This window comes from Mizuhopecten yessoensis, unplaced genomic scaffold, assembly GCF_002113885.1.
Source record: "Mizuhopecten yessoensis strain PY_sf001 unplaced genomic scaffold, ASM211388v2 scaffold716259, whole genome shotgun sequence".
NCBI classification, from domain to species: Eukaryota; Metazoa; Mollusca; class Bivalvia; order Pectinida; family Pectinidae; genus Mizuhopecten; species Mizuhopecten yessoensis.
The window spans coordinates 189194-203137 of NW_018480027.1; the positions used below are offsets into that span (position 1 = coordinate 189194).

The 13944-nt window shown below is 35.6% G+C and overlaps 1 protein-coding gene across 7 annotated transcripts in view; it reads right to left on the reverse strand.

Annotated features, from left to right (window-relative positions):
• The window catches only part of LOC110442395 (mucin-2-like), a 73097-nt gene that overhangs the window by 38176 nt on the left and 20977 nt on the right, over positions 1–13944 (reverse strand). For all 7 annotated transcript variants that reach the window (XM_021485989.1, XM_021485988.1, XM_021485986.1 and 4 more), the window contains exons 7-12: positions 8358–8557; positions 7586–7703; positions 5528–5698; positions 4212–4291; positions 3571–3684; positions 2838–2994 (exon numbers count right to left, since the gene is read on the reverse strand). In XM_021485989.1, coding sequence (XP_021341664.1) covers positions 2838–2994; positions 3571–3684; positions 4212–4291; positions 5528–5698; positions 7586–7703; positions 8358–8557 — 840 coding nt within the window. The remainder of the gene's footprint in view (positions 1–2837; positions 2995–3570; positions 3685–4211; positions 4292–5527; positions 5699–7585; positions 7704–8357; positions 8558–13944) is intronic.

Genomic DNA, 13944 nt, shown 5'->3' on the forward strand with positions numbered 1-13944 from the left:
ATATCTTGAATTTGAGAATAAACTACAAGTGTAATATCAGATTCTGAATATGAATCTGAACCAGAATTCCTGAGTGAAAATTCACAGATAAATAAATTCTTGGAAAGTTATTTTAAAATATTTACTAAGTTAACTTACTACGTAATTTGGTCATTTTATAACGGGAGAGAAAAAAATGAATAAAACACATTTTGAAAACTTACATTGATTTTAATCAAATCACATTTTTGAAATATAAATACAGAATAAGAAGCAAAGATAGGAATATTTGTCTTTGGAGTATGTACATTGTAGTATGAATTGTATATATCAAATTAATAACACATTTACAGGACCTATGTATTTGAATTTTTTTTCACATTAAATTGTCCAGAGTTTTTTTTTCTATCCTGGTGTCTTCTTACATAAGGCTTTCTGCTTAATATCCATGACCTAGAACATTCCTGTAAAAAAAGGAAAAATAAATTTAATGATTTGTAACAAAAACCTGGTATGCAGAATCCAAATTACAATTACATGTACTATTATATATAATTATGACTATATACATTTAGTGCTCCACAATATCTCATAATTTATAAATGACCGCATTAAATTCTTACAGGAATGATAAATATTGATAATATTTACTTTCATGGTACAATGTAGTAGATAAGCTAGAAATATATATATATATATGTAGAATAATATGTTTTGCTAAATCTATGAGAAAGTAAGTCAGCCCACCACTCCACCAGTATCCCATTTCCAAGTTTTTACACCATTACATTTTTTCTTCAAAATTTTAATTCATCTCTAAATTAATGAATCACCAGAAATCAATCTTGGTGAATGCTTGGTTCAGCACAGAGACTAAATATACTAAAAGAGACATACATTAGCAGCAGCTATTACACATTCATTTTTACATGATAGATTTTAGTATATGGGGTTTTTGTCACATTTGATATGACATTTATCAAATTATCTGTTGTTACTTTGCTATTGCCTGGTTATCATATTCATTTCCACCCTTGTTATGATGACCTATGTCCTTATAAATCATTCTTAATGATTTGATATATCCAGGTTTGGCCTATTGCATTTTACTTTCTGTCCTTACTTCCTGTTATAATCAAAAACAAACTATACATCTTTTAAAAAGTTACTCTGATTTGTTCAGATATGAATTTAATTTGACAAAAACAATTGATACACTATACACAATACACTCCAAATACAATACGAAACAAAGTGATTTGTTTACTAATTTAAAATCTTTCAATAAAATTTTGCTTTGATGTTTTGAGTTGAAATGCAACCTGATAAGCAAATTCCCCCCCCCCCCCCCCCCCCCCCAACTGGTACACAGAGAAACGCACTGATGTCCTACGTGAAAAAAAGTTTGGTCAGGGGTTTGCTGAGAGTATGATAAAAAAAAAGTAAGCAATCTAAAAATCTGCTTAAACGCCTGTGCACTATATAATATGACACTATATATTTACCTCATTGTGGAAACTCGTATACTCGTGTCGGTTCGGTATGGGTCCTTGGGGTCATTGACGATTACTCGAATTTGTTTTCAGTTGCAGTTTTCAGACGACCACTTGAAGCTGTTTACACTGCCATTTATTGATTATTTCTGAACAAAATCTCTGTCAACAGTCAAAACGGAATTGCTGTAATGCTTCGAATGAAACGTTCAACGTCGAGACCTTCCTGATCGGCTGTTCAGTAGAGTAGAGAAGTGTCGCCGTCAGTGTGATGGGTAACGGTCATAATTCTTCCATCGTACGAAATGACCTATTCCGTTCAAGTGATGATAAACTCTGATTATCGTTTGTTCTATTCAACATGTAGATAAGTGAGCAATAACAACGGAAAGCGCATATTCTTTCACTTTCAGACTTCATCCTCAGCAGCTGTCATATCGCCATGGTAAACATCCGGTGTAAACGACTTTCGTTCTTATTTACGGGAGTTCAATATCACATTAAATACGATTATTTAAATATAAAAGATGGTCGCACTGGATATTTTTTGGGTTTTTTGACGTTTTTAATTGTTGTTAATAATTGTTGACGACACTTTTTAAATACAAGCGTGGTGTCGTTAGGTTACCGTAAATCATACTGAAATTTAGACAACATGCGCAGCTTCCTGCGCAATGGCGCTAAATTTGAGAAGGATGGACCCACCTTAAGCAACCCAAACACTTGCATAGTAATTCCTAAATAATATCGGTTTGGCACAATTTGAATTTGAACTTTCCTGAAAAGGACGTGTGTTGATCGACGGCGACTTGTCATTGGTACAAATGCTGGGTACCAAAGGAACTATACACCGGTTGTTTATGTTACCATTTGTATCTGAAACACTTCCATGATGCCGATAATTAACCGGCACACACCTAAATGATGTAGTTGAGTTGTTTAATGCTTGTATGAAAGTCGGAGGGGGTCTAATAAGGGTCCTGATGAAACAGGGACTTCCATGCGTGGCCTCTGTTTAGACACAATAATTCAAACAAATATCGATTGTTGAAAAAAATGTTGACAGTTCCTATCCAATCTTACAATATCAATCGTTTCATTCCACAAATGTTCTACTGCTGTTGCTATACCTTGTGTCTTTTTAGTGCAACATCCGTTTTCCCATGTTGACAAAACATACTTAGAGTATTATTTGATCGTTGGAATGTTTAATATCATGTTGCGCAGACCAGATAATTTGCTAATGACGTTTTCTGGATGAACTACACTGCACCGCATTATATTCTTCAATTGTACCGTATTTTTTCACAAGCAACAACAAAAACGTCCTGTACATACTGCTGTTTATACAACAGAAATACTTACGACACACAGTTTGGCTCCTCCAGAGTGTAACCGACCCGTGCTGAGAACACTCGTGAGCGAACATTTCCAGTTGGTCGCATCGAAGTGTTTCTTTCTGGTCGGTATCGGCTTGACAGTATTCGTTCATGCACATTTGATACCAAGATAAGTAGCTCATCTACACCATAGGGAAAATACAGAGATACATTGATCCATGTGAATATGTTCGCAAATACACCTTTGTTTTTGTATCCGACAATGACAGAATGTCTTTGCCAAACCGGCCTATTTCATGTTTAAATTCTCATAATATATATAAACAGGAAAACGTATTTCATCTCAAAGATTTGAAACAGGATTCCAACATAAATATAAACATATCGTACTTAAGCGTCAGACTACATCTTTTATATTTACTTGCTGTGATATAAAGTATATTCTTTTAATTTCTCACTGAGGAAAATCATATTTTAAAAGAATTAAGCGACAAAAAAATGTAAAACAATGTTTTTATATCAAATTAAAAATAAAGAGAGATGTCTTTTCCTTTTAGTTTGCTTTCAGCCAGTTTCACATTTAGATAAATAATGTTTAAAAGAAATGCTCATTTTTTTTAAGGGGCGCGAGGAACAAATGAAGTACACCTGTTGCACAAAGATGAGTGATGTAAAGTAGAAATACTATAACAGTTATATTATTATATTATACCGCTAAAGGGCTAAGAGAATATTAGAAACGTATTCAAAATACTTACTTTTGCTCTACAATCAGCAAATATACTCGATCTCATTAGTCCACATGCCTCCGTAGCACGTAATATACTCTCATCGTCTTTGCAATAGTTTGGGACTGATCCCGAACGAGGGCACTGTTACAGTAATTAATAGAAATACATTCCAATAGCATTGACATTACAATTAAATGGTTTACAAATACATGATTTAGCTTATAATGATTTAGAATAAATACAAATGCAGTGTTCCTTGTTACTACCATGCATAAGTACATAGAACATTTGAGAGGTCGGTGGTGCAGTAGAGTGCACCCTCGCCGTTCGTTAAGAAGACCGGGGTTCGACTTCTCGTGGCATTATTCCTAACATAATGGTAACCTCCCTTATCACACTCCTCTGTGTGTTCCATATGGGCCATTAAGAGTGATTTATATACTTTTTGACAAAACTAGTTTCATAAGCGTTGTAAAATTAAGTCTGTGGTTCATAGATGTTATTGCACACTGATTCTGTTAATGGGTTTTCTGCCTTTTCTCTGACTTAATATTCCTCATAAAATGGTTATCTACAGATTTAAATATGATGCGTATCTTGCACATGTATGTGCCTAATCTGATAATTAAGCTATAAGATATTTAAGTGTAGGGCAGAAATAGTCTCACCTTGTCGTCATCATATATCCAGGAGTTTCCAAAAAAAGTAGGGTTAATCGTTTTGTCGCCCGACTGTGTGACGAAATCGTCTATATGAAATGAAACACAATTTAAACAGTTTTATAGTTGTTTTGCAAGAATGAAAGACAGAAAATTAAACTACAAACATCTTATGTAAAATGACAATGCAATAAAAACCGTTTTGAAAAATCAGTCCATGGAATGTGTTTTTCCTTTCATTTTTGTTTTACACATTTGTTACAGTGATAAAGTATATATTTATATTTATAATAGAAAAGATTAAATGTCCATGTGAAGGAAGTAAATATAGAAAAAATAAGATTAACGACCGACTAAAAAACTAGCTGCTTTCACCCTCCAGCAAGCCACAGTAAAAGTTCACGCTAGTTTGTCCACCAATCTTGTGTACCTCGTGACGTCACGTTACTATTGTAGTGTGACGACATGTAATTGTGACGTCACGAAGATGTTCTTTTGAATAAACCTGAAGAGCCATGTGAATGCTGAAAGCAGCTAGTATTTTAGTCCGTCGTTATTCTTATTTTTTCTTTATTTAGATAAGGATTAAATGTCCATGTGAAGTAAGTAAATATAGAAAAAATAGATTTAACAACCGACTAAAGAACTAGCTGCTTCCACCCGTCACAGCGCTCTTCCGGTTTGTTAAAATAACCTGAAGTAAAACCTGAAGAGCCATGTTAAGGGTGAAAGCGGCTAGTTTTTAAGTCGGTTGTTAAATTTTTATTTTTCTATATATATATAAGTATATTTACGGACAAACAATAATAATTTAAAAAGAGAAAAACTCAATAGCCTATCTTTAGTTCTTTCATCTCTTCATGGTTATGTTAAATATAGGTCGCTATAGCTATGTGCGCTATGCGTTCCCGATTTCAATTTCACAGCAATCAGATTTCAAATGATGATAAAAGAGTACCATCAAATTAAAAGTTAGTTCTTATATGCACGTATCAAAAATAAAATAAATTACTATCGGTGCAATCAAGTCTCTTCTATATTATAGACATGGGAAACTGTTGAACACTATCGATAAGAACTTTAATGAACATAGATTCTCTCCTCCTTTAATCATACATGAAATTAGTCATAATACATGAGTCAAACGGTATTGCTCAAACGGAGTCTAAAATGTGTGCCTCACACTCGATTACGTCCGCATTGTTCTTTTGACAAATAGGAAATATAATAAATTTGGTCGCACAACGGATGCATGTGATATCACTAATATTTCTAAAACTTTTGCATGAACACAAATTTCGAGTTTTCGGGGAAAGTTCACTTACCTGAAGTATCAGCATTGGAATTTCCACATAATCCCTCGATCTTCCCTGATAACTTGGCATTGCTGTTGTCAAGTGTAACATATACAGTATGTTTCGCATTCACTTTCAGTCTCAGTCCTGACTTCTCTGCCGATATCATAACCCAGTCTCCGTTTTTCAGGACAGTGAAGGCTGAAATCAATTCCAGATTCATTGATTAATATCACTTTTTACCCTTACAAATGTATGGGAGATGGCTTAATATAAGAGCCTACTCTTGTTGCCAGATCCTTAATATTACATTATGTATAGTTGTATATTATGTACAGCATATTTGTAAATGAAATATTGTTTAAACCAAATGTATCTTTACCATATATACCTGCTTCGCCTGTCTAATCAGTGCCAAGGTATGTTTCGTTAAACTAAATACATGTAGTTGAAAGAGAGTACACAAATATAAGGAGATATTAAAATTGAAAATAGTTTCCTATCAACACTATGCAGTTGTTTCATACAGAAATAGTAGTGCAATCATTTGCATAGAAAACCTGCAGTCAGTGGTGTCCTTTCGATTTTTGGAATGTCGTTTGAAAGTATTTCATTTTACTACTAATACTATTTTTTTCATTCTCAGACACAAACTAATAACGAACTTAAATTCGGCCTCGGGCTTCTATCAATTAAGTGTTTTGCTTCAAATGCATACAATTTTATTGTATATGAAGACGAATATATAAGTAATTGAGTATTGATGTAAAGATTGTAACATAAATGTCATTAATTTCTTTTTTGAAATTGAATTGAGATTATATTGCATGCGATGTGCAAAATTAGAGCAATCTACAATCAAAGAGAATCACCTGAGCCCGTTTTCACAAACCTTTGCCAAGTTTAATCTTAAGGGATGTGCTCAAACATTTCTCTTGTAACGCTTCGATTCTTGCATAAAGTAACCACGAATTAGTACAAGCCTACACGTTAAGTCTAATTAAGTGATATGCCATGTTTAAAATGGGTGTTGTGCAGATAATATAAGTTTAAACATATGAAAGGATTCTAGGTATACGGGACATGCACCACACAGCCGTCTGACATTGTAAGGCACTAAAGCATCCGTAGGTTTACGAACTGGGGCTAATGGTATGGCATTCGAGAACTATCTTAATATCATAAACTTCAGTGAGATGCTAGAACAAATACTTTTACTGTTACGTCCAGTGATAGACATATTAGGATCAGAACTTTTACCAGCGGTAGTAATTTTTAAAAAAAACTACTTTTAGTTTTATATCAGTGGTTTCAACATTACGGTCAGTTCAATGATTTACGTTCGGTGGTTAAAACACAAGGTACAGAACGTACCGTTAGTCGTACATTCAGTGGTAGCAACCTTATGCTCAGCTCTTTCAGCATTACGTATTAGGTTTAGAACGTTAGAGAAAGTGATTGGCTGGTTGTAACAACATTATGATCAGTATTTTTTGCATAATCGCCGGTGGTAACAACATTATGTTCAATACTTTAAGCATTAGCTCCGGTGGTTATAACATAATGTTCAATACTTTTATTATTATCTGCGGCAGTTAAAACATTATGAAAATAACTTTAAACATTATCTCCGGTGGTTACAACGTTATGTCCAATACTTTAAGCATTATCTTCGGTGGTTACAACGTTATGTCCAATACTTTAAGCATTATCTTCGGTGGTTACAACGTTATTTCCAATACTTTAAGCATTATCTTCGGTGGTTAAAACAATATATTCAATACTTTAAGCATTATCTTCGGTGGTTACAACGTTATGTCCAATACTTTAAGCATTATCTTCGGTGGTTAAAACATTATGTTCAATACTTTAAGCATTATCTGCGGTGGTTAAAACATTATGTTCAATACTTTAAGCATTATCTTCGTTGGTTAAAACATTATGTTCAATACTTTAAGCATTATCTTCGGTGGTTATAACAGTATGTTCAATACTTCAAGTATTACCTCCGGTGATGGATATTTTACATTAGTTAGGAGCAGGTTGTTTTTGTAGCTTCTACAACATGTCAAACGCTATTTTACTTACCTTGTCCGGGGCTAAAACTAGGGACTTGTTCTTGCATTTGGATGATTTCTCCATTTGCCGTGACAATACCGCCTACTACTTCAATCTGATTGCCGCTGTTTTCAGAGAGAACCAATTTCTGTAAATCAAATTTATACGTATTGTTTACATTTCGGAATCATATGCGTCTCCAACTTAAAATTGCCAAAAATGGTATAAGTTAAGGAATAAGTATCCTGGACTTCTTTAGACATTTTCTAGTTTATAATCATGTGCTTCTTTTAAACACTAAAGTTTATGATAGACTTAAAATGTTGATTAATTATGCACTTTTCATTGAGGAGAATATGTTAAACATGGTTTTATGAACCTGCGTGATATTTACCGCGAGGATATCGACTTTATCTCGGCCAGTATCTTTTTTAAGGTCCACATAACCACACATTCACCGAAGCATACATTTGGCAGAAAGTATTGTAACGTAACAATTGAAATGACGTCATAAAGTGAGTAGTGACCTGTTACACGGAGAATATATAAAACATCACCGACCTCAACGTCACTATGATTCAACCAATAAGGATGTTGGGGAAATATGTGTCACGTTATGATTTCACGTATCGTGACCGCCTCTTCGCAATTATAAAACATTGAATCTCATGATTTTCGTTATTCCATTTTCCCCATGGCGAGTCGTCTCTCTATACCTTGTGGGTAAGCACACGTCGACATTTAACGCCTCATCAATCTTAAATTGATATATGCTAGAAGTACGACACAATGGGAAACATACCTTCTTGCAAGTTGTAGATTTTTCACAGTTGATGTGGTGCATAATCACATGCCATTTGTTTGTTGCTCTAGCAAGAACATGTTTACAGTTGCTGCCAAAAGTAAATTGTTTGCCGTCAAATGTTCTAAAGTAGTTTCGGCCGTAACTTAAACAAGTGCGGAACCCAACGTCGTGTTTCTGCTCAATGTCCTGTGTATTGGCTGTTAATATCAAAATAAGTGCATTTAAGAAGTTTAAAACAATACAATTTGGACTTAATTTTGCAAAAACAATTGCCAAAGGGTTGATTTCTTCTCACCAAATTAGTCATTTTTGAAATTGCATACTACTGTAGTTCTTAATCTAAATACACAGTGTTATATATATGTGTACCCTGACCACACCATACCGTCTATAATAAGTACTGTTACATATAGATGTACCCTGACCACACCATACCGTCTATAATAAGTACTGTGTTATATATATGTGTACCCTGACCACACCATACAGTCTACAATATGTACAGTGTTACATATAGATGTACCCTGACCACACCATACCGTCTATAATAAGTACTGTGTTACATATATATGTACCCTGACCACACCATACAGTCTAAAATAAGTACAGTGTTACATATAGATGTACCCTGACCATACCATACGTCTATAATAAGTACAGTGTTACATTTAAGTGAGCCCTGACCACACCATACCGTCTACAATATGTACAGTGTTACGTATAGATGTACCCTGACCACACCATACACCCTCAAATAGGTAAACTATATGTGTACCCTGACCACACCATACACTATAAAATAGGTACTGTGTTACATATATGTGTACCCTGACCACACCATACACTATAACATAGGTACTGTGTTACATATATGTGTACCCTGACAACACCATACACTATAAAATAAGTACTGTGTTACATATATGTGAACCCTGACCACACCATACCGTCTACAATATGTACAGTGTTACGTATAGGTGTACCCTGACCACACCATACACCCTCAAATAGGTTAAATATATATGTACCCTGACCACATCAAACCCTATAAAATAGGTACTGTGTTACATATATGTGTACCCTGACCACACCATACCGTCTACAATAAGCACTGTGTTACATATAGATGTACCCTGACCACACCATACCGTCTACAATAAGTACTGTGTTACATATATGTGAGAACCCTGACCACACCATACACTATAAAATAAGTACTATGTTACATATATGTGTGAACCCTGACCACACCATACCGTCTACAATAAGTACTGTGTTACATAAGTACTGTGTTACATATACGTGTGAACCCTGACGACACCATATCGTTACGTATAGGTGACCCTGACCATACCATACACCCTCAATTAGGTTAAATTTATGTGTACACTGACCACACCATACACTATAAAATAAGTAATGTGTTACATATATGTGTACCCTGACCACACCATACCGTCTACAATAAGTACTGTGTTACATATACGTGTGAACCCTGACGACACCATATCGTCTACAATAGGTACTGTGTTTCATATATGTGTGAACCCTGACCACACCATACCGTCAAAAGTACATGTAGGTACTGTGTTATATATATGTGTACCCTGACCACACCATACACTATAAAATAGGTACTGTGTTACATATATCTGTGAACCCTGACAACACCATATCGTCTACAATAGGTACTGAGTTACATATATGTGTGAACCCTGACCACACCATACCGTATACAATAGGTACTGTGTTACATATAGATGTACCCTGACCACACCATACCGTCTACAATAAGTACTGGGTTACATATACGTGTGAACCCTGACGACACCATATCGTCTACAATAGGTACTGTGTTACATATATGTGTACCCTGACCAAACCATATCGTCTACAATAGGTACTGTGTTACATATAGATGTACCCTTACCACGCCATATCGTCTACAATAGGTACTGTGTTACATCTATGTGTGAACCCTGACCACACCATACCGTCTACAATAGGTACTGTGTTACATATAGATGCATCCTTACTACGCCATACAGTCTAAAATAAATTTAGGTACTGTGTAACATATATAGATGAACCCTTTCCACGCCATATCGTCTACAATAGGTACTCTGTTACATATATGTGTACCCTGACCATACCATACCGTCTACAATATGTACAGTGTTACGTATAGGTGTACCCTGACCATACCTTACACCCTCAATTAGGTTAAATATATGTGTACCCTGACCACACCATACAATATAAATTAGGTACTGTGTTACATATATGTGTACCCTGACCACACCATACACTATAAAATAAGTACTGTGTTACATATATGTGTGAACCCTGACCACACCATACCGTCTACAATATGTAAAGTGTTACGTATAGGTGTATCCTGACGACGCCATACACCCTCAAATAGGTAAAATATATGTGTACCCTGACCACACCGTACACTATAAAATAGGTACTGTGTTATAAATATGTGTACCCTGACCGCACCATACACTATAAAATAAGTACTATGTTACATATATGTGTGAACCCTGACCACACCATACAGTCCAAAATACATGTAGGTACTGTGTTACATATATGTGTGAACACTAACCACACCATACCGTCTAGAAAAGGTACTGTGGTACATATAGATGTATCCTTACCACGCCATACAGTCTAAAATACATGTAGGTACTGTGTTTCATATATGTGTACCCTGACCACACAATACAGTCTAAAATACATGTTGGTACTGTGTTACATATATCTGTGAACCCTGACGACACCATATCGTCTACAATAGATACTGTGTTACATATATATGTGAACCCTGACCACACCATACCGTCTAAAGTACATGTAGGTACTGTGTTATATATATGCGTACCCTGACCACACCATACCGCCTACAATATGTACTGTGTTACATATATGTGTACCCTGACCAAACCATATCGTCTACAATAGGTACTGTGTTACATATATGAGTACTGTTTTACATATATGTGAACACTGACCACACCATACCGTCTCCAATAAGTACTGTGTTACAAATATGTGTACCCTGACCACACCATACACACTCAAATAGGTTAAATATATGTGTACCCTGACCACACCATACAATATAAAATAGGTACTGTGTTACATATATGTGTACCCTGACCACGCCATACCGTCTACAATAGGTAATGTGTTACATATAGATGTACCCTTACCACGACATACCGTCTATAATATGTACAGTGTTACATATAGATGTACCATGACCGAACCATAGTGTTACATATATGTGTACCCTGACCAAACCATATCGTCTACAATAGGTACTGTGTTACATATATGTGTACCCTGACCACACCATACACTATAAAATAAGTACTGTGTTACATATAGATGTACCCTGACCATACCACACCGTCTATACTAAGTGCAGTGTTACATTTAAGTGAGCCCTGACTACACCATACCGTCTACAATATGTACAGTGTTACGTATAGGTATACCCTGACCACACCATACACCCTCAAATAGTTAAAATATATGTGTACCCTGACCACACCATACACTATAAAGTAAGTACTGTGTTACATATATGTGTGAACCCTGACGACACCATATCGTCTACAATAGGAACTGTGTTACATATATGTGTGAACCCTGACCACAACATACCGTCTACAATATGTACAGTGTTACGTATAGGTGTACCCTGACCACACCATACACACTCAAATAGGTAAAATATATGTGTACCCTGCCCACACCATACAGTCTAAAATACACGTAGGTACTGTGTTTCATATATGTGTACCCTGACCACACAATACAGTATAAAATACATGTTGGTACTGTGTTACATATATCCGTGAACCCTGACGACACCATATCGTCTACAATAGATACTGTGTTACATATATATGTGAACCCTGACCACACCATACCGTCTAAAGTACATGTAGGTACTGTGTTATATATATGCGTACCCTGACCACACCATACCGCCTACAATATGTACTGTGTTACATATATGTGTACCCTGACCACACCATACACTATAAAGTAAGTACTGTGTTACATATATGTGTGAACCCTGACCACACCATACAGTCTAAAATACATGTAGGTACTGTGTTTCATATCTGTGTACCCTGACCACACAATACAGTCTAAAATAACACCATACACTATAAAATAAGTACTGTGTTACATATATGTGTGAACCCTGACCACAACATACCGTCTACAATATGTACAGTGTTACGTATAGGTGTACCCTGACCACACCATACACACTCAAATAGGTTAAATATATGTGTACCCTGACCACACCATACAATATAAAATAGGTACTGTGTTACATATATGTGTACCCTGACCACACCATACACTATAAAATAGGTACTGTGTTATAAATATGTGTACCCTGACCACACCATATACTATAAAATAAGTACTGTTTTACATATATGTGAACACTGACCACACCATACCGTCTCCAATAAGTACTGTGTTACATATATGTGTACCCTGACCACACCATACACTATAAAATAGGTACTGCGTTACATATATGTGTACCCTGACCACACCATACAGTCTAAAATACATGTAGGTACTGTGTTACATATATGTGTGAACCCTGACCACACAATACCGTCTACAATAGGTACTGTGTTACATATATGTGTGAACCCTTACCACACCATACAGTCTAAAATACATGTAGGTACTGTGTTACATATATGTGTGAACCCTGACCACACCATACCGTCTACAATAGGTATTGTGTTACATATAGATGTATCCTTACCACGCCATACAGTCTAAAATACATGTAGGTACTGTGTAACATATATGTGTGAACCCTGACCACACCATACCGTCTACAATAGGTACTCTGTTACATATATGTGTACCTTGACCACACCATACAGTCAAAAATACATGTAGGTACTGTGTTACATATATGTGTGAACCCTGACCACACCATACAGTCTAAAATACATGTAGGTACTCTGTTATATATATGTGTGTACCCTGACCACACCATGTCGTCTACAATAAGCACTGTGTTACATATATGTGTACCTTGACCAAACCATATCGTCTACAATAGGTACTGTGTTATATATAGATGTACCCATACCACGCCATACCGTCTACAATAGGTACTGTCTTACATATATGTGTACCCTGACCAAACCATATCGTCTACAATAAGTACTGTGTTACATATATATGTACCCTGACCACACCATACCGTCTACAATATGTACAGTGTTACGTATAGGTGTACCCTGACCATACCATACAACCTCAATTAGGTTAAATATATGTGTACCCTGACCACACCATACAATATAGAAAAAGTACTGTGTTACATATATGTGTACCCTGACCACACCATACACTATAAAATAGGTACTGTGTTATTAATATGTGTACCCTGACCACACCATACCGTCTACAATAAGTAATGTGTTACATATATGTGTGAACCCTGACCACACCATACAGTCTAAAAAAACATGTAGGTACTGTGTTACATATATGTGTGAACCCTAACCACACCATACCG